The sequence below is a fragment of the Sphaeramia orbicularis genome, chromosome 8 (genome assembly GCF_902148855.1).
Source record: "Sphaeramia orbicularis chromosome 8, fSphaOr1.1, whole genome shotgun sequence".
Taxonomy (NCBI): Eukaryota; Metazoa; Chordata; class Actinopteri; order Kurtiformes; family Apogonidae; genus Sphaeramia; species Sphaeramia orbicularis.
The window spans coordinates 26595753-26616495 of NC_043964.1; the positions used below are offsets into that span (position 1 = coordinate 26595753).

The window sequence follows — 20743 nt, forward strand, 5'->3', positions numbered from 1 at the left end:
TTGTAATGTGCAGACAGTGTTTTAATCTTGGAAACGGCAGTCAACCAGCATTTGGACTTATTTTGTCTTTATTAGTTACTCAAACTTGATAAAGTTTCACTACTTTTATTCTGGAGGTATTTTACTTGTAGAACAGTGTTACTGGGGCGTGGGGCGGCCATGGCTCAGATGGTAGAGTCCGTCATCCAATAACCGAAGGGTTGGTGGTTCGAATCCCACTCTGTCCCAGTCATGTCACTTCACCCTCCTTCATCCTTGCCTCCAGTGCTGCTACTCATGCTGGTGTATGAATGCTTGGTGGTGGTCGGAGGGGCCGTAGGCGTAAATTGGCAGCCACACCTCTGTCAGTCTGCCCCAGGGCAGCTGTGGCTATACCTCCTCCACCACCACCACCAGTGGGAGAATGTGAGAGTGAATGAATAATGGATTCAAAGCACGCTTTGAGTATGCGTTCACAGAAAAGCGCTATACGTATAAAATCTAATCCATTATTATTATTGACGTATATAGTTAAACAAATAGTATCCACAGCTTCTATTTGGATTCACACAGACTATCATATAGAAGACATATTTCTATCAGTACCCCAGTCTACATAAGGAGGCCCTCAGGCTCATTTATGCTCGCTTTACACACGCAAATAGGTACGTCCATTTCTACGTTGTCATGCGTCACTGCCTTCATACTTCCTTGTGTCCTGTACGTTGGAATGAGCGTTTAAGAAGAAAGTCAAAAATAACAAACATGGTGACGACAGAGGAGGTTTTACTAATGTGGATACTAATGTTAATATTGAGAAGGGTAGTTGTAATAAATATGTTGATAGTTTCTCACTAACTCACACAGTTCTGCTTTGAAAACTTCCACTATTTATGGAATTATTCTGTTCAAATCTCAACACTGCCTCCACAGTTCCCAGTGGTATTGCTCCGTATTCTCCGTCTGGGTTCGGATCTACAAGCTCCCGAAAAACAGACTGAATTACCCATGTAATGTGCGCAGGGGGCGGACAGAACGCTCCGTCTGTATCCGTCTGCGTCTTTAACGTAGAGAATAAATGAGCCCTTAGGGCAGGGGGTGCCCAACCCTGGTCCTCGAGGGCAACTATCCTGCATGTTTAGATGTATCCCCTCTCCCAGCCCACCTGACGGTCATTATCAGGCTTCTGCAGAGCCTGAGATAGGCCTATCATTTGAATCAGGTGGGTTGGAAGAGGGATACATCTAAAACATGCAGGATAGTAGCCCTTGAGGACCAGGGTTGGGCACCCCTGCCTTAGGGTGACAAAGGCAATGGTAACAATAAAACAGACTTGGTATCTGAAAACTTCTCAATCATGGGACGAAATGGATTATCTTACATTTTTGGGCGGATATGTGTAAGCAGCATCTGTGATTATAAAAGCTACATTCTTTGCAGTCAATATAATAACATGATATCAGATTTGCCCACAAGTCATGTGTAATGGTATATTTTGTATTGAAACACATAAGATTTCACCCACTGACTTAGGAAAATGGTGGAACCCAGATAGTAATCTACTTCACATCCTCTAAACACCCAAGGAAAAACCCTGGTCTCCCACTAGTGTTAGAAGTCATTTTACATTTTTTTATGATAGAGGCCAAACAAGAACAACCAGACAAGTCAGTTCCACTGCACACACACATAATGACTGGTCTGGTAATGACAGGGATGCTCTGTCATGGTCAAACAGATTGTACCAGACCTATCTGTTAACTGCTGGCAGGTCTTTTTTTCCATTTGGAGTCAATCTGAGCTGAAAAACTGTGGGGGAAGCTTTGGTGAGATTCCGGATGAAGATCAATGTTGTCTCGACAGATTATAGAGGTGATAGAATAGTGAGTGAACTCAAGCAAAGCAAAGTTTTGTTTCTGTAAAGTTACTTGTCTTTATAATGAAATGTGATAGATGAGCTAGTGTTGTGTATTTTCAATAGAATCTAGAACTTTCATTGTTTATCTTAAATAGTTGTTAAGTGCATGTGCAGCTTTGGATAAGACAAACTTTAAAGTAAACCAAAAAAAAGAGGTGGTCTTTAAAGCTATAGAGCATAGAGGTGTCATGGTTATGGGGCCTGTTATGTTGCATCTGTGGAGCTTTAGAGTAAAGTAGTCAAGTTTGACAGAACCTTAATAGCAATTAGTAATTAAAACTGTTAATCACCTACTGTATTTAACTACCAACTTGACTGAAAACACCTATGAGCTTTGAAAATCCTGTGTCACAGTGTAGATTTTATGCAAACTAAACAGAGGCAAGAGAAGGTGCAGGACGACTACGTAATTACTGAATTTTTGACGCTAAAAAATGATGACACATTGAAGCTTTAATGTAATCAAAGGTCTAAGCAGAGAAGGGGTTTTTATACAGTTACTGAGTTCAGACAATTAAGTTAGTCCCCCAAGTCCATCCAACTGATGACAACATGAGTCTGTCCCACATCTATTCAGTCTCTTTAACCAAAGCTGCATTCATTCATGTAGCCTGGATTGTATTTTATAAACCATCTCCTCAATCTTCCCCAATCTCCTGCTGACTTAAAAAATATCCCTGCTCAAATAGGTGTGATGGTCATTTATACTGAAAGGGATTTTTTTAATCTTAAAGACGAGTTGGGCAGTGCAATGGGATATTGGTTAGCACTTCATCTTCAACAGCAAGACTGTTCTGGATTTGCCTTTGAGTGTCGAGTTCACATGTTCTCTGTTACTGATTTCTCTCGCCATTAAAAGCAGGCTAATTCTTCTGTCGGTGTCCTCCATCATGGGACTGATGAAGATCTGGGGTTGGTCACTGAGTGCCGTCAATGACAGCTCACTGCTCCTAATGTGCTAATGCTAATGCTAAGTACTGTGAGTGCATTAGGACAGGTAAAATACAGAGACTGTATTTCACTAAGAGGGTAACAAAGCAAATTAACCTTTAACCTTTTGTTAGTGGCATGTTGCACTGATGTTTGAGAGCATCACTAAAATCACCACCAAATACATGTCACGTCATTTAGTAGTGGAAATATAAACATTTGCAAAAAAAAAAAAAAAAAACCAACTTTTTTTTGTGTTCCAAAAGGTGCAGCTGCATCAGTCAGACACAAGCAAATACAAATGATTTTTTTATGTTTATTGTTAACTAGAAAAAAATTACTAAATTAAATTTTTGACAGTTATAACATGCCATGTCCTGAATGTGTTTCATAAGCTGCAGAAACATCCACTTTTGACCTCACTGGAACTGAGCATGTGCAGAAGGGAGCGTGTGAGCATTTTATTATTGGTTTTTCTTTTTTTAATTTCAAGATCAAGACTCAAAAATACACTGAATTCCTAGATTCCCTGTGATGGTACGATGATAAGAAAAAGATAAGATAAGATATACTTTATTGTCCCCAGGGGGAAATTCGTTGTGGGCAAAAGTGCACGGGGCTGCAACACCATACAGAAAACACAGTACAAACAACAAGACATCTCAGTGCAGACATATAATAAATAACACTGTAGACACATCACAGCAGTAAATAACACCAACCATTCTATGACATGGCATACTGAAGAATGGGACAGTATACAGCACCAACAAGTTATCCACACTGAAAAACTGTAAAAAAAACAAAAAAAAAAACAAAACTATAAATGTCTGGTAATGATTTGCTCTGCATTAGCGTTGAAGATGAAAGCCTGATGCGTTGCTGAGGCTGCTTCATGCTGCCATATGCCGTGGACTGTATTCTGTGCGTGTTTTGCACACTGACGGGGCGGTCGTGACTTCAGGCTTTGAGCTGCAGCTGAGCCGGTGGTGAGGCCCCAGGCTCATTTGGACTGCGCTATCAGCATGCTCTCCTCTAATTGAGCTGTTCAGATAGTAGTTTGCAGTGGACTTTACTCAATAAACCCTTGGGTGAGCGGCATATACGAGGAATACTGCAACACGAGCACACACATCAACACACCGTGGCACCTTGGCACCTGTCTGGGAACAAACTGATTGTGCAGCGGAGCAGGCGGCGGGTACAGGAGTAAAGCATAATGCTGACAGATTCGCTGTGGGACAGTGAGGGGAAAGAGAAAATGAGCAGATTTATACGATCGTCTCGAACTCCGTGACTCACCTACGTAAGATCCAAGTATGGATGTGTGCAGGTCGGCTACTTTAAATGCATCCGAGTTTACATAAAGTCCTTTACAATGAACGGTAGTGCACAGACGACGACTGAATGTTATTTATGTCAACATCAATCACTTTTATGATAAGGTACAAGCTTTATTATTTATTCAACAATCACCAGTGGAGTTTGACATTTATGCCAACTGTACCCTGGTACTACTGTTGTACTTGAATATTTCCATTTTCTGCAGCTTTATACCTCTCCTGCAACATATTTCAAAGGCATATATTGTAGTTTTAACTCCACTACATTTGTCTGACAGCTTTAGCTCCTTTTAGTTTTCTCGAAACTGAGGGATTCAACAGTATGCCATTTCTTCTGCTTGTGAAATAGGGTTATAGAAGTTGTTTTTTCCCCACAAGTGTTACTGAGAAAGAACCATGTTTACTAATACTTTTACAATACATTTAGTCCTGTCTATTCATGTTATTAAATGTACAACAGCCACAAGTAATGTCACTAATGATATTAAATAAATTTAAAAAAGCTTTTAGGCTAAAAAAAAAATTTGAGCTTTGCTAGAAACGTAGTACATAACTAGACCGTGACGGAGCTTTGTCACATTTTTTTAGTTTTCTGATCAATCATACAGGTTGTGACATTAAAAAAATAAATAACAGTGGCATTAAATTTTCCTACTCAGCTAATAGCTAATACCCGGTCTCGATGCTAATGATAATAATATTATACTGATACTTTAGTGTCTATCAGTAATAAAAGGTTTGGTTTTAATCCACATTAAGTGGCAGAGTTTGTGTAATGTGAATGACAAAGCTGGCAAATTAGGCTGCAATAATCAGTGTAATTAATGGAAAAGGGGAAGGTCTGTGTACAGGAAAATGTTAATGTGTTTATCCCCACAACATGCAGAGTTTCTAGTCAGGTACGACAACACAGATCCATCAGACCTGATCAAACCCTCCAGAACACCAGAAGGAACTACAGGAAAATTTAGTTTATTTGTAATTCACCTACATTTGATAAGAGGTGACTGAGGGTAATGGACCATGGACTCTACCTGATATGATATGTTGGACAGAGAAGCATCCTTAGATATGACATATGGATTCAAACTGAAAAAACACACTCAAGTATGTGCAAATATTGTTGAATGTGAAAGCTTTCAGATGCAGACCTTTAAGGGATGCACATTTGGCAAAGTGTGTATGTGGCTGAAAGGTATTTACACAGATTTGACGGTACTGAAGGGGTTCTCCTTTTTCAGTTTGATTATTTACAGGCTCAAGCACCTCGAGTTGATCTGATACCAATGACCAGTGAACATAAGTACACAAGTCAACAAAATATACAACATAAACCTAGTCAGTTTTAGATATTCTACTGCAGAAATGTAGCTTTAACGGTTTCCTATATGGATGAATTCTGCCTCTTAATCTAAAAAAAAAAAAAAAAAACTCTTTAAAAATACAGTGAATTCTCGGGAAACTGTGTCGTTATAAGACTTTTTAGAGATTCATGTTTCAGCAAATGATCTAATAGATTATGATGCACTGCTACAGATTAATGCAGAGGTGACCACCAAAGGGTCCAATCCAGACTATGGGATGAATTTGTGAAATACAAAAATTAAACCTAAGAAACAGCACAATCTGAGACAAAGAGAGCAATGAAACACAGCATCAGAAAAAGAAAACATTTTCCTTCTGGGTTCGAAACTAATTCTGTTTCTAAATCAAATCCAAAGCCTCGGATTCTCTGGAAAATGCATCATTATAAAGCTGGAAACAGCTGAGACTATTTAGAAATACATGATTCTCATAGGACAGTGATGCTCCAAACATGATGATGCACTGCTGTAGATTAAACCAACACTGTTTATAAAGTCACTGAATGAGCTCAACCTTTTACAGCAGCTCAATATTAACATTATATTAATGTGTATGCATATTATATAAATAGCAGGTTTCCTTCTTTTTCTCTTTATATTTCATGTTTCACTCTTGTATGTTTTATACCAGTCTTCTCTGCACTTGCTTGTCATATTTTTGCTGCTGTTAACTGAAATTCTTATGTATCTTGTTATCTTTTATATCTTATTACACCTGAATGCAGAAGGAATATATCTGTTCTTTGGCTTCTGAGGAGCTCTGAGTTAATTAAATTAACATATTGTTGATAATAACAGGAGAAGTGAAAACCATTAATCAAAGATGGGCTGTATTGCTGCAAATCATTAGGTTTGTGTAGGAACAAAAGGGATAGAAACACCACAATCTGAGACAAGGAGAGCAATGAAACAAGGCGTCAGAAAAAGAAAATATTTTCAGTCGGCTGAACATGGTACAGTTGGAGGCACAAAGTCAGTGGATTTAGCCGTGATGTCTGAAATAGTAAAGCGCTCATACATCACAGGACCGCTGAACTTCTCCCAAGGACAACAAAGAGACAGGCTGAATCAGATCAGGCCTGTTTCAGTCCCGGGATACCCAAGCCCTCTGTTCCCTGGCTCTACAGGGGATGGAGTGGTTGTTCCCTGGAGGGGGACAGGGTCAGGAGGGGGCCACCTACCTATCAGCCAGACAGCCGCAACCAGCTTTAAATAGAACCCAATACCACACCAACACATGGGTTTAACCCTCAAGACCCAAAACAGCTACTGGCAGCCAAAATCATCTATTGATCTAAAAGGTTTAATACCTGTTGAACCATTAAACCCATCAATATGTTAATAACTCAGGTAAAATGCAGTTTGTCATCGTTTCATGGTCATCAGATATGACCCATTTTATATGTTCAGAGGCTCTGTAGTGAACGTCTACAACATTCACCAGTAAAACCGATGTAGTTTGAGAAAGACAGTACATGGAGACACTTGGGTTTTTGTTCAGTTATTGATATCTTTGCTGAAAATGTCACTTTTTCTTCAGTTTTCTCTGTTTCAGAGATAATAATCTTGGAATTTACTCTAAGCTTTAATGAACATCAAGATGATCAGTAAACTAAATACAGGAAAATACATGATTTTCATTGAAATCAATGCAAAACACAAATGATAATATTATAATAATGGTGACAAATCATTTAAGAAAGGTTAAATAAAGAGAAAAATTAATTAGGGAACTGCCACAAAAGTAGCACTGGGTCTTCATGGGTTAAAATCAAGAAAATGTGTTTAGCAGATTCATTTTAAACCTCTATGAGAAAATTAAAGCAGGCCCATAAATCAAAACCTCTTAACTTCATCATCACACACATTAATGTCATGAGGGATTCAGGACCTAATGATGTTTGTTGTAAAGTGATGTTGCACAATAAGAACGAGGCAGCGTGACTGAAACCTGATGAAGAATCAATAATCCACATCAGACAGAATAAGGATCCATGTACAGGAGCATCAGTCCATCAATGTACATTAATTATGAAAACCATCTAATTACTGCGACATGTGAGGCCCCCCCCCACTGTTCCCTATGGGACCATGTTTCAGAAAAACTATGAAGGACAGTCAATGACGAGAGACAAATAACTGTGTCATTAAATGCATGTATGACGTTAACACCAACACCGAAAGACCATTAATTCCACATGCTAAACTCGCTTTGCATGTGATGAAGTATTAAAAGAGGTGAAAATCCCTTCTGTCTCAATCACGTGGAAGCACATCTCCAGTGACTCTGCACAGACTGTGGTGCATCGTCATTGGTAATTACCTCCACAGACTGTTTCTACAGTAGTTTCAACCACATTCAGCTTTCATTGCATTGCATAACTTTATTTTAAACTGACAAAGATATGTGTGATTAACAGCAAAAACTGGATCTCTAGTTCTACTGGCTGTGTTTCTATAAAAAAGTCAAGGGAATATGAAGTGAAAATCTGAAAAGTTGCAAAGAAAGAAAAAATGTTAATTATGTGTTTTTTTCATAAACTGGTTTGGCTGTGATACGTCACCAACAGACATGGAAACTACACATATTTTAGACCAAGGATGTCAAACATACAGCCTGTGGGCCGAAACTGCCCAACAGAGGGTCAGATCTGGCCTGTGGGATGAATTTATGAAGACATTAACAATCAAGGATGTCAAGCTCATTTTAGTTCAGGTTTCACATACAGAAAAATATGATCTCAAGTGGATCAGACCAGTTAAATAATATCAACCAATTTTTCTCTCTGTTTAGTGTAAAAAAGTACAATTACATTAAAACTATTTAAATCCACAAATTACCCTTTCACAAAAAACCTGAGCAACTGGAAATTTCGTAATAAAAATGTGTGAAATTTTAACAATATTCTTCCTGTTACTTGTACAGTGTATTTGTAGATCCACTGTGATCTGTATGTTGTAAAGCCCGTATAAATGATAAACCGAGACATACTATTGTTAAAATTGCATTTATTTTTCTTAAGAAATTTCAGGTTGTTCATGTTATTCAGTTTTTTTAAAGGACTGTTGTAAATATTTTCATCATGTAGTTTTATGTTTTTCACTCCAAAAAATACAGAAAAGTTGGAGCTGTCATTATTTAAAGGTTATTATGTTATTATTTTACAAGTCTGATCCACTAGACATCATATTGGGCTGAATTAAAATGACTGACATCCCTTTGACAGCAGCTTCTGAGGTTTTTCTGAAAAAGCTTTTCCATTACATGCACATGATTTATTCCAGTGGAAATGGACCCTACTGACCCGCCATTCCCATGTTTTCTGAAGGACGTTACTGACGAACTTCCATGTTATAATGTTACAGCCTGAGTCGTTGAATACATGCCCTGAAACCTGCAGCTGAAAATCTATCCAGAATCAAACATCTGATACTGATCAGCCCGTCACAGTTGGGATGAAAACCAGTCAATTTGTGTGATGGGCCAATCAATCAATGCATCATCTGAATGAATAAAGTGTATCAGCTCTGACATGAAGTCTTGTTATCCAGGTGTTAAAGGTGCCCTGGTCAGACGTATTTCATTACTTTTGTGGTAATGTCTGAAGTTGTACCATGGAAAAAAATGCCTTGGTTACCAGGTTTCAACCCATTCTAACGTGGTATAGAAAGCCTGCTGGAAAACTCAGCTTGATTTGAACCAGTTCTCAGGAATATTGAACATGCTTATCTACTTGACTCTGACTGGCTAAACAACTAGCCAATGAGAGCCTGGCTTTTCAGCATCCTTGACCCTGTGCTGGTGGTGGAAACTGAAAATGAAACTTAACATGCTTTGAACGTCCGACTCCAGGTTTCGTTGCCTCTCCTGTAACGGCGGACCTTACATGTAATTTTCACAACGTCTAACCTGTATCCACTGGGCCCCCTCCACTGCTCTATAGGCCCCATGAATTTGTCATGTTCACCCCCCCCTTTACGGCGCCCCAGCTGTATACAAAAACTGTCACTGAGCTAGACAAATTCTGTGGGCGTGGTCTCACCCGGGCAAGCTCATGAATAGTAATGAGCTCAGGCATTAACACATCACACTGACCAGCTTTAATAATTGCTCTGATTTATGCACTTATTTCTTTTCAGTGGTAATAGCAGACAGAGAAGGTAGCGGGTCATTTCCAAATTCACAACATACACACAAACACCTAAGGACCTAACACATTTCAAAAAATACAAGTAAGAACGCTTTGGTGTGGCAGGGCACCTTTAAACTTCTAGAGCTGATATTAAACCCCACTCTGAAGCTTTAACAACACCTGTTTTGAAGAAGGCGGTTTTACATAAATGAAGAAACACCCCACTACATAAAAACCTCATGACTTTCCGACTTCTCATATTAATAAAGTTAACACAAACACCATTCTCAGTTTTCTCTCAAGGTCACAGCATTTACAGAAAAGACAGATGAAATGCAATGCAGCCTCTGGCCACAATGATAGTGCCATCCCTCTGAATTTGCAAGTGCGGATGACGGCCAGTGTTTGCACACGGCAAAACCAAGACATGTGGGGTTTAAGTGATGAATGGGTCTGCAGCTCCTGGAAGAGCAAAATAAAGCAGAACCACTTAGCTCTTGTCAAAGCGGCACTGCAGACCCTACTGTTGGATGACGCACTCCTCTGTATGCGATTTTAGCTGAGTTGAAATTATCTCTGGTGTGTATTCTCCCAGGGTATAAGGATTGGGAGATCTCACTGTACATCACACAAACTCAACCACATGAGCTCATCCTGCTCATTACCCAGCAGCAGGTTAATGAACCATACAGGTGTTCATGTATGATCCACAGAGACAGAAGAAATGGTAGATGTACTAATATCACACTGGGAAAATACTCTGAGGCATACATTTCTGCTTCTATCAAGTATATGAAGTAAAAGTTAAGCATTATCTACATTTCATGCACTAAATCAGTTCCATTTTACTGTTAAAGATAGAACTAGATTTGGATTTGGTCTTATTTTTAATTCGGTTTTGGCTTTTTATTCATTTAATATTTTTATGCAGGTAGGGAAGATTAGTTTTATTTTTTTAGTTTCAGTTGCTCCATTGTGCATTTTTTCCAATCCATTTTTATTTATAAAGCACAAATTTAAAGAAACACAAAGGTTCCCAAAGTGCTGTACAGTAAAATAAATGCAATAAAAACATAAAAAGATAAAATACAAAGATTAATTTAATTAATTACTTAATTTTTCATGAGGATAGGCTATATATCCAGTCCCAGTTACAACAATATGTTAAAACACTCAAGAAAACTGATTACATTCATTTAGTAATGAAAGAAAAGTGAATGCATCTGTATTGAGTTTGGAGTTGTTGTTGTAAAATGCTTAGTCGAAGTTACGTTTTTGTTTTGGTGTTAATGATACAGGGTTGGTGCAACTGTCTAAAAGCTCAGAGAAAGTAATGAGTCATAAACTCAACATCCATCCTGAAAGATTGTGTTTCTGTAACATTTAGGGTGTAGTTTTAGTGAAGTAAATGACCTCTGAATAATTTTTTGTCTTGAATAATCCATGACACTGATATAAACCACTAAAAAAACACCAAAAACGCCTTGATAGAACTCATATGGTTCAATTCAACCATTTTATTACTTCGCTTTTTGAACCTGACAAATGTACATAAAACAAACAGACTTAAACAGCTGCCAAAAAAAAAAAAAAACTACTCAACTACTAGTAAAGCACGCAAAAACAGAAAACATCCCAATAAAAGTTAGCACAGATGAATCAAACCAAACAAATCCTCGACCCCTCAGTGGACATATGAGCTGAAGTTTACCTGAAACTGACTAGAAGTCCATGTAACTCCTCTAACTCTTCATTTAAGATAAGAAACATCACTTGTAAAACTGACTTTGTTTCTTGAATGCAGCCCTGTCAATGTGTCCCAACCTCAGTAAATCCAGCCCTAAATCCCTCCTGATTCCGCTCTTGTACAGGATTTTTAAAACCTTCTCCATGTCCTCATAATGTGCTTCTCCACCAACAGGGCGAGGGCTCCAACTTCCTCCAGCTGGGCGCCCTCCATCGAGCAGCAGATCAATGGCATGTTCAAGGTGATGGAGGAGTACAACTGGGACAGCTTCGTGGTCATAACCAGCCTGTATCCTGGCTACGAGGCCTATGTGGAATACATCAAGTCCTTCACAGACACCAGCTACTTCATATGGATCTGCAGGACGTGCTGACCTTTGACATGTCCTTCGACGGCCTCACGACATCCGAGCTCGGCGGCTGCTACAGCAGATCGACGCCCAGGTGCTGCTTGTCTACTGCTCCCACGAAGAGGCCCATTACCTGTTCACGCTGGCCGCCGAGGCTGGACTGGTGGGGCCCGGATACATCTGGATTATCCCTAGCCTGGCAGTGGGGAACCCAGGACATTCCCCCCACCCGACAGCTTTCCCCGTGGGGCTCATCAGCATTATCACTGACCGCTGGAGGATGAGTCTGAGGAAGAGGGTGCGCGACGGCGTGGCTATCGTGGTCAAAGGCGTGCAGAGCTTCCGGAAACAGAGGGGCTTCATTCCTGAGGGTCACAGCGACTGTCACAACCCAGTCCAAACCATCGGCCAATAACGACACGCTGTTTAGGTAAGGTTCTAGACTTCACATCACTCAAATAAGATGCTCATTTCTTCAGGTTCAGGTTCCTTTATTTACTCACAGGTAGATCTATTTTGCAGATGATGATGACATCCTTTTGCTTTTCTCAAAACATACTAACCCTGTTACATGACCATAAAAACCCCATGTTAGTAATCAGATAATTGTAATAATCAGATACGACGCGTTTACATGCACTTCAGAAAGACGATAATTGAACCATAGTTTAGACGTTTCAGCCCATTATTGGATTTCTCTTGGAGTACGTATGTACGTAGTGATGGTAAAATCAAACTTTTTGTTATTTTCTTCTGCTTACTTTTGGCTATGTCCTTCTGTTTTCTATGATTTTCTAATCGTTTTCTAGATGTGCAGATGTAAAAGAACTAAATAAATCAGATTAACAGGTATTCATGCATGAATACATCAGAGTATTGAGGAGAAATTGAGGTGTTTTAATCTGATTTCCTATAAACAGATTATCTGATAAATTATATCAGATTATGTTGTTTACACAATCACTTGAATAATCTGATAACTCCAGAAATTGGATCATGATCCCAGTATTAGTTTGAATGTAAACAGGCTCATTGACGCATGACATGAAACCATGACATGATTTGACTTAAGACACAATTAGGGACGGGAATTGATAAGAATTTAACTATTCCGATTCCATTATCGATTTTGCTTATCAGTCCGATTCCTTATTGATTCTCTTATCAATTTTCTCATTGGGTGAGGACATAAAAGAGTACTAACGGGTGTGTTGCATTAACTGTCTTTTATATTTCCATCTCTGCACAGAAAATATACCATATACAGTATGTACAAATAATAATAACAGATGACGCTGGGCCCAGTTCGGGGGGGGGGGGGGGGGGGTTCAGCGTGCAGTGAAAGTGAGACTTCAGAGACGTTTTACTAATTCCTCTAATGCTGCATGTCCACTATGTGGAACCAGTTCAACTCGGCTCAGCTCGACTCCTGTTGTTGTGCACCTCATTTCCTTTCCACTACCCTTCAGAAACTTGTATTTGAGGGGGTATGAACGTTGTTGCCCGCACCAGAACCGGAACAGGGCCCGGCGTTCACTTTGCCGCTACATTCACAAGCGTCACTATGTAGCGTATCAAGTATGTTACATTCCTGTAAATGAATCACATGCTGTGTGGACAAATGTTTAAACATATTCGAGGGATTCCATCCTTTGAAGACATGGAGGCTTTGCAAGTGTCACAAGTGGACCTGGTGTTGTCTTTTAGACCGTTTCTGCCTCAACACCATGTTGGCTACGTTCTGACCAAAACAATGCAGCGTACATGTGACGTCATCGCGCATGCACAACGAAGGCGGAATCATAAGCAGAATTGTTAAGCAGGCAGGCAAACAATTCCAAGGAATCGAGGTACTGGGAACCGGTTTCTTTTTGAGAACCGGTTCTCGATTCCCATCCCTAGACACGATACAATAAAACTGCTCCAAATTCCAACAATCAAGACAAAAAAAGAAAAGAGATGGTGATTTATAGAATTGTAGTTTTTATGCTTAAAGTTAAGTGCAAAAACAGTCAATACAAGTACACTTTCTCTGAGACTGAAAAAGTTTACAGTGTCTTCAAAAGCCTGTAAGTTTCCACAAATTGGATTAATGGCTTTAGAATCTTCAGAGTGATAAATATTCACTATCAGTCTTCTTCAAGGGATATGAGACAATTTAACAAGTTATTAGTTGTTACTGATTGCTCAATATGTCTCACATGGTTCATTGATGTAACATAACTTCTGTCAAGTATTTAATAGTAGCTCCATTGTATATTAAAATTAAATGAAATATAATGCAACCTTCTCACCTAAACCCTTTGAATCTGTATTTAATGACCACGAATGCAACAATAACATCCATGTGAGCATCGTTTAAAATGCAGCAGCTTGGTTTGTTTAAGTTTTGGAAACAGACTGATAATATATGAAGAAATTAATGTGCTGTCTTCATGAGTCAGACCCTGTTCATTAACAGAGGGAGGCTGAGCAACATACTGAATAGTGTAATTTAAAACTTTCTGAAAATTATGGCCGATCCTAAATTGCAAACTCCAGATTAGCATATTTCAGGGAGGATTTGCAGGTTCAACAGACACATATTTATTTGGTGTAACATACTGATTGTGATGTATTTCTGGAGTCTGTACATATAACAGGTGCTTTATTTTACTTTGACAAATAAATGTCACTCTTGCAAGAACTGTTTTTTCTTAATGTTATTTATTGATATTAGATGTATAGGGTATAGTTTAGTAAAGAAAATGACCTTTGAATCATATTCGTCTCAAATCATCCCTGACACTGAAATAAACAACTGGAAAACAACTAAAACACCTCAACAGAACTAGTTTCATACAATACACTTAAACCACTTTGCTTAGATTTTTGTACCTGATAAAAAAAATGTACAGAAGACAAACAGACAAGAGCCATACAGGAGCCAAAATTAAAGATAATAAATAAATAAAATAGGAACCAATGTTTCTGTATCTCACCAGCATGTTCTATCAAGAATCAATGACAAGTTGAATTTGTGAGGTTGTCAGGCTCTGCTGCTGTGTTAGAGTCCTGTCAACTTGATGCAGGAAATCAATCTCCCAACAGAAGTGAGTGGTACTTCACTTAAGGATACAAATTCATGAAAGTCCATATATGATTTCCTATCAGTTAGGGCTGTGCAATTAATCTAAATTCAATTACGATTTCGATTATTACATGCAACAATTACAAAAATTATGTAATCGAGAAAAAACGATATTAATTTTGAGTAGTTTTAATTCACGCGCACACAAGCTACCATGAACTGCTCTGCCCCGCCCCCCTCTAAGCTACAGCTGCCAGCTAGCCAGCAGGTCCACCCAAAGAGGAAAGTTGTACCTAATGGTCTGGAAAAATAGCAGGAGAATCGCAGCAGAAGTGCTTGGTAAACAAAAAAGGCAAGTCAAATTCAATTGTATGGAATAACTTTGGGTTTGATGAGAAGACGAAGAGCAAAAACACATCACGTGCAAAAAGTGTTTCGTAGTTGTGTCCGCACCGACCGGTAACACAACAAACCTTTTTAACCATCTAAAGTTTAACCACCACTTTATCGTAATCTTATGAAAAACTAAAACGCATAAAACAACTTCGTCCGCAATGCAATCTTCAGTCTCCGAATCTCTTATTCTGCAACTCCCGTATTAACCTAACCCTAGCTCGTATAACCCTAACGTACGTATACAGAAGGCCTTAACTGAAACCTCAGGGCACGCCACTGAATTTACCGTTTCATACTACATTGAACATACTTGAATTTATAATTTGTACTTTACGTGAGTTTTTTTTTTTTTTATTTATTGCTACAGTTCTATGGCAAGTCTATAGCAGTTTAATTACAGTGCACTATTTATTACAAAAGGAAACACTTGAATTTACAGTACACTTATTTGCATTCAAAGATTTTTTGTTTCATACAAAAGTGAACATACTTGTTTTAGTGGTTAAAAGCTTTATTTATGTGTAAAGAGTATATTTTACATTGCTTTGCAAGAAAAAAATAAACAACTTTAAGGTTAACAAATAATCGTTTTAATAATCGTGATTTCAATTATTGCTAAAATAATCGTGATTTTTTTTTTCTATAATCGAGCACCCTACTATCAGTGCTCATAGAAACTATATTGATATCTCTAACCATTTCCATGTCCATAAAAATATGGCTCATTATATTTATTTTAAAAATTCATCAAAACTTTAAAAATCTAAATTTCTTAAATCTGTTAAACTTGTAGACATTCTCCCCAAGGAAGCTACTCATACAATTTGAAATGAATCCAACCAGTAGTTTCATCTGAGATGTTTGAAGACTTTGCCAACTAGTCATGTCTGATTCACAAACGAATCGTTCAGAGTCGATTCATTTAGGTAAAATGAGTTGAATTGATTCGCGAACACAACTGAATCGATTCAGCAGCACTTTGCTAATATTTGTTCATTATCACATAACTAATCAGAATCACTTATTAAGTCAGAGGTGGAAGTGCTGTGTGACGCACCATGCAGCAGGTGTGTCTCCTCAGCAAAATCTCTGATTGTATCGTGAGACTAGTTGCTGGTGACAGATGGACTGAACCAAGATAGTGAATCTCTGAATGAAAGAATGGCCGAGTAGAGCTGAGTCACTGAATCAATTCTGAATTGTTCACGAATCACTGAATCCTTTACAAGTCACTGAGTCTCTTGAACCACTGAACGAGACTAGATACCCCTACCATAAGAAGACAGGACAGAAGCCTTATTAGATCATGAACAAACAAGGCGAATGTAGTAATCTGAAGTCAACTATTTTTGTAATGTTTAAAATGTTAGTTTTATGATAAAAATCAACAAAAACTAAATGAACAAAACAATGTTAAGTTGAACTGCAAGACAGCACACTAATAAAATTAAAAAAAAACAGAGCACAAAGTTGTTTTTAAGCAACATTAGACAGAGACAGACACAGAGAGAGACAGAAAGAGAGACAGATGCATACTAAACACAATTAACTGTTGACAAAGTAGTACTATGTTAATATACTAGTGAAAAATCTTTATTATTTTGTAATTTTGTAATTACATTATTCATATATGGACAGAAAAGAGAGATATTAAGGGTTAGACCTATTGCCACTTCTGCTTGTCAAGTGGCACAATGGATTAAACATACACTTGGCAATTTGCACGGCCATTTGTGTCCAACACCCTCTAGATTTTTTCTTCTTAATTGGTGAATCAAATGAATCGATTCCCAACAGATGAACAAACTGAAAGAATCGAGTTAGTAAAGAGAATCGGACTTCCCATCACTATTGCTAACATAGACAAAGCCAGATACACCACCTTCACAATGTCTCATGGCCTATTGGTCGACGAGGTAAAAACACAACTCAACAACTAGAAAAACCACACAAAAACAGAAAAACATACTGACAAGTCAGCACGCAGACAGTTATAAATAAACAAGTCAGTGGACAAATGAACTGAACTGAGCAGATGTCCTTGTAACTGGTGAAGAGCAGCTCATCTAATTCATTTGCTGCCATCTGATAAGAACAAAACAATTACGACTCCAAGGAGGGTTTACAGTATTTACATCTGTGAGGCTGTGGAAAACAAAAAACAGAGTAATAGGTCAGCAGTCTTTTATTTATTCATGACCACCCATCTGCCCCAGTGTTTCAGAGCACTGTCTCTGTATCCTCAACCGTCCTCTGCCCTGGTCGCCATCTTTCTTCCCTCGTCTCCTCATGTGTTGATCCTGAACGTCTCGCAGCCCAAGAGTTAATCAAGTAACTGGGTGGGGAGTGTGTTGACGGCGAACGTAGAGGAGGGCTCTCGTTATTAAAGCCGAGCCCAAAAGAGCAATCTGACGCCAGCTGTGCCATGGAAAACACAGGGCGAATCCTATTTGCCAGAAAAAATGTTTTCATCAGAGCCAGAAAGAACACAAGCTCCGGCTCACATTAGACAAGGTCATTTGGGGAGATTGCGCATTTGTATTTAGTGTACGGAGACACAAGCATCTTCAGACACTTTTGCTACATTATGAAACATCCCTCTCTCTGCTTTTTATGTCACAAGTCATTTTTCTTTCCGCCTGCTGAGCTGCAGGGGGACAGACTCCCTTCTGTAAACCAAACGTCCATAAAATGTGTGAAGTGGTAAACATAACATCAGCCTTTGACACTGCACAGACCCATCATTTTGAACTCCTTTGGCTCACTGAAGTGTGAGGTATACAAGAGCCTCCTTCCAATACTGCGTTCATGTCTATGCAATTGATTGATTAGCACCCCTACAGGCTACTGGACAAATGACAAAAATATCACATATTAGGGCCAATTTACACACTACATTAAAGATGCATACATATACAGATGGAGTGTTCTGTCCCATCCTTCACATTCATTATGTCTGTATTTCCATCCATCCTCTGGGAGCGTATGGATGCAAACTCAATTGGAGAATACGGAGTAGTACCACCAGGAACCATAGGGGGCGGTGTTGAGACTTGAAGAGAATAATTTAGACTCTGCAACTTATTTACGACTACTAACCTTCCCAGTATCAACATTAGAAATACCCTCTCTGTCGTCGCCAGGTTTGTTATTCTTCATGGTATTCAGTCCGTTTGTTAATTCAGAGTGGCGCCCTCTGGTGGATTGATTGACAAATGGTCACGCCAATGCAATAAAGGCCTGGAGGCTGGGGCTACCAATTGTGGACCCCATGGAAGGTAAATGTTGTGGGCCCTTCAGAAAATAAATTATCTATAATGTGTCGTTGGTGTGGGGGTGGTGGTGGTGGTTATGAACGTACTGTAACAACTGGAGGTATGGGGGTGCGTTTCATAAGTGCCGTATGGGCGTGAAAACGAAAGTAAAAATGAACTCTGAACATCCGACTCCTGCCTTTATGCCTCTCTTTTACTGCAGCGCTTACACAAAATTTTCACAATTTCTAACCTATATCCACTGTGCCCCGCCCAAATGCTGGGCCCCACGAATTTGTCATGTTTATACCTCCTGGCCGGGGTGCCATAAAGGGGGGTAAAGGAAGTGATGCTTGATGACGTTTGAAAGGACAAACCTATTTACTTACAGTATGTAAAGACGGCATAAATGGGCCTTAAGGCTAAGCATTTGGACAGTCTCTGGTACATTTGGTGTTCCTGTTCTAAACCAGGGGGGTCAAACATACGGTCCGCAGCCCAAACTAGCCCGCCAAATGTTTAACGGCAATATGTTTGACACCCCCACTCTACACCCAGCAGGCGTGAACGAGCAGCCACGTCCCGTCTTAATAAAGCCAGGGTCGACGACAAAGAACAGAGCTCTTTATATTAGCTTTTTTTATCTCCTTTTTCTGACAGATTAAACATTTGCGTCACCCTCTGTTCCCACAATTCCAGATCTCTTTCAACAGGAGCTTTTGATAATGACTCGTCTCACCTGTTAATGGGATTATCACAGATTACCAGATTAACAGGCTTTCACACGGGCCGGTCTGAAGGCTATTCTCGCCCCAGCAGGCTTTCATCACCTCGGCTGGAGCGGCGGCCGAGGTGATGAGCGGCGCCACAGGTCTGATATAACCACGGATGTGAGTGATGAAACCGAGGATTCGCAGAAGGCGGGTGACGCTTTGACAGAGCAGCATCTGTCTGGACGTCTGCAGTCTCTGCTGTGTCAACTTCTTAACAAAGTGAGGAAAGAGGCTGCGTTTTTAGCTCCATGACGATGCTCCTGTGATATTATCGGTTCAAAATAGAAACAAGAGAAACACCATCTGATAATTACACCGCAGAAATGTTCTTTGACGATCCAGAGAAAAGAGACCAAAACAATGACGTAAAGGTTAATTTCATTTGAATTTTAGTTGTTTCATCTTAACAAACATTAAGAATTCTTGTAAATAATTAGTGATGATGCTGTTTGGAGTATTCTACTAGTGTGTTTTTATGTGCTGTACTCGAGTTTACAAATGGGTCTCAGATATGACCCATTTAGACGTTCAAAGGCTCTGTAGTGAATGTGGAAACACTGTCATCTCCTACAACATTCATACACCAGTAAAACCCATGGAGTTCAATAAATGACATAGATGGAGAGACTGGTTTATGTTCAGTTAACGATTAAATTTTGCTGAAAAAGTCAATTTTCCTTGTGATTTACATGTAATTGAGTTGAAGTAAAGCCATATTCTGAATAATCATGTATAAAAATGGTTTTAAGGGCTTTTGGAGATTCTATCAATGTAAAATCCCCACCATTGTTCCATATAAACAGTTACTTTTCTGCCTTTTCTGTTTGTTTAACATGAAAAAGACCTTATTGTTTTAAATACTGTGTTGTGCAAAACCAACCGTTCCACTGTAAATGTAATTGTTAATTTAACGTTTAAAGACCCACACACCCACCATCGAGCATCTACTGAAGTAACATTTTTAATAATTGTTGATCCCCTAATTCTATCATACAAGTAAAACACCAGTAAAACCCATGTAGTTTGATAAATGACAGTGGATGGAGACACTTGGTTCATATTCAGTTAATGAGATATAATGAGTTTTTTTTCTGTTTTAATCAAATAACCGCTGCATTTACTCTGAGCTTTTATTAAATCTACATTATCAATAAATTACATAATAGAAAATAAATGATTTCACTGAAAAATGCAGAGGACAATATTTTAATAAATGGTGATAAAATCACTAAAGAAAGGGTTAAATGTATGTAAAAATTTGTTTGGAACGTCACTACAAAGACAACAACATTCTCTCAAATATTACATTTCTTTGTAGTTTTTTTTAGCTTCATGTTTTCTTTTTCAATTTGTCTCAGCTTCACATTCAGGTTTGCTGTTCTTCTCTTTGCAGACATATGCTGAATGTACCTGGGAACACAATGACTTCTCCTTCAACAGTAACGGATACCTGGTGAATCCAGCCATGATCGTCATCACTCTGGACC

At 38.9% G+C, this 20743-nt stretch overlaps 1 protein-coding gene across 1 annotated transcript in view; it reads left to right on the forward strand.

Moving 5' to 3' along the window:
• Nucleotides 1-20743, forward strand: part of LOC115424637 (glutamate receptor ionotropic, NMDA 2C-like) — a 132508-nt gene that overhangs the window by 54919 nt on the left and 56846 nt on the right. Inside the window, 7 exon segments of the mRNA XM_030142008.1 lie at nucleotides 11589-11621; nucleotides 11623-11767; nucleotides 11770-11811; nucleotides 11814-12163; nucleotides 12165-12193; nucleotides 20650-20663; nucleotides 20666-20743. Coding sequence (XP_029997868.1) covers nucleotides 11589-11621; nucleotides 11623-11767; nucleotides 11770-11811; nucleotides 11814-12163; nucleotides 12165-12193; nucleotides 20650-20663; nucleotides 20666-20743 — 691 coding nt within the window.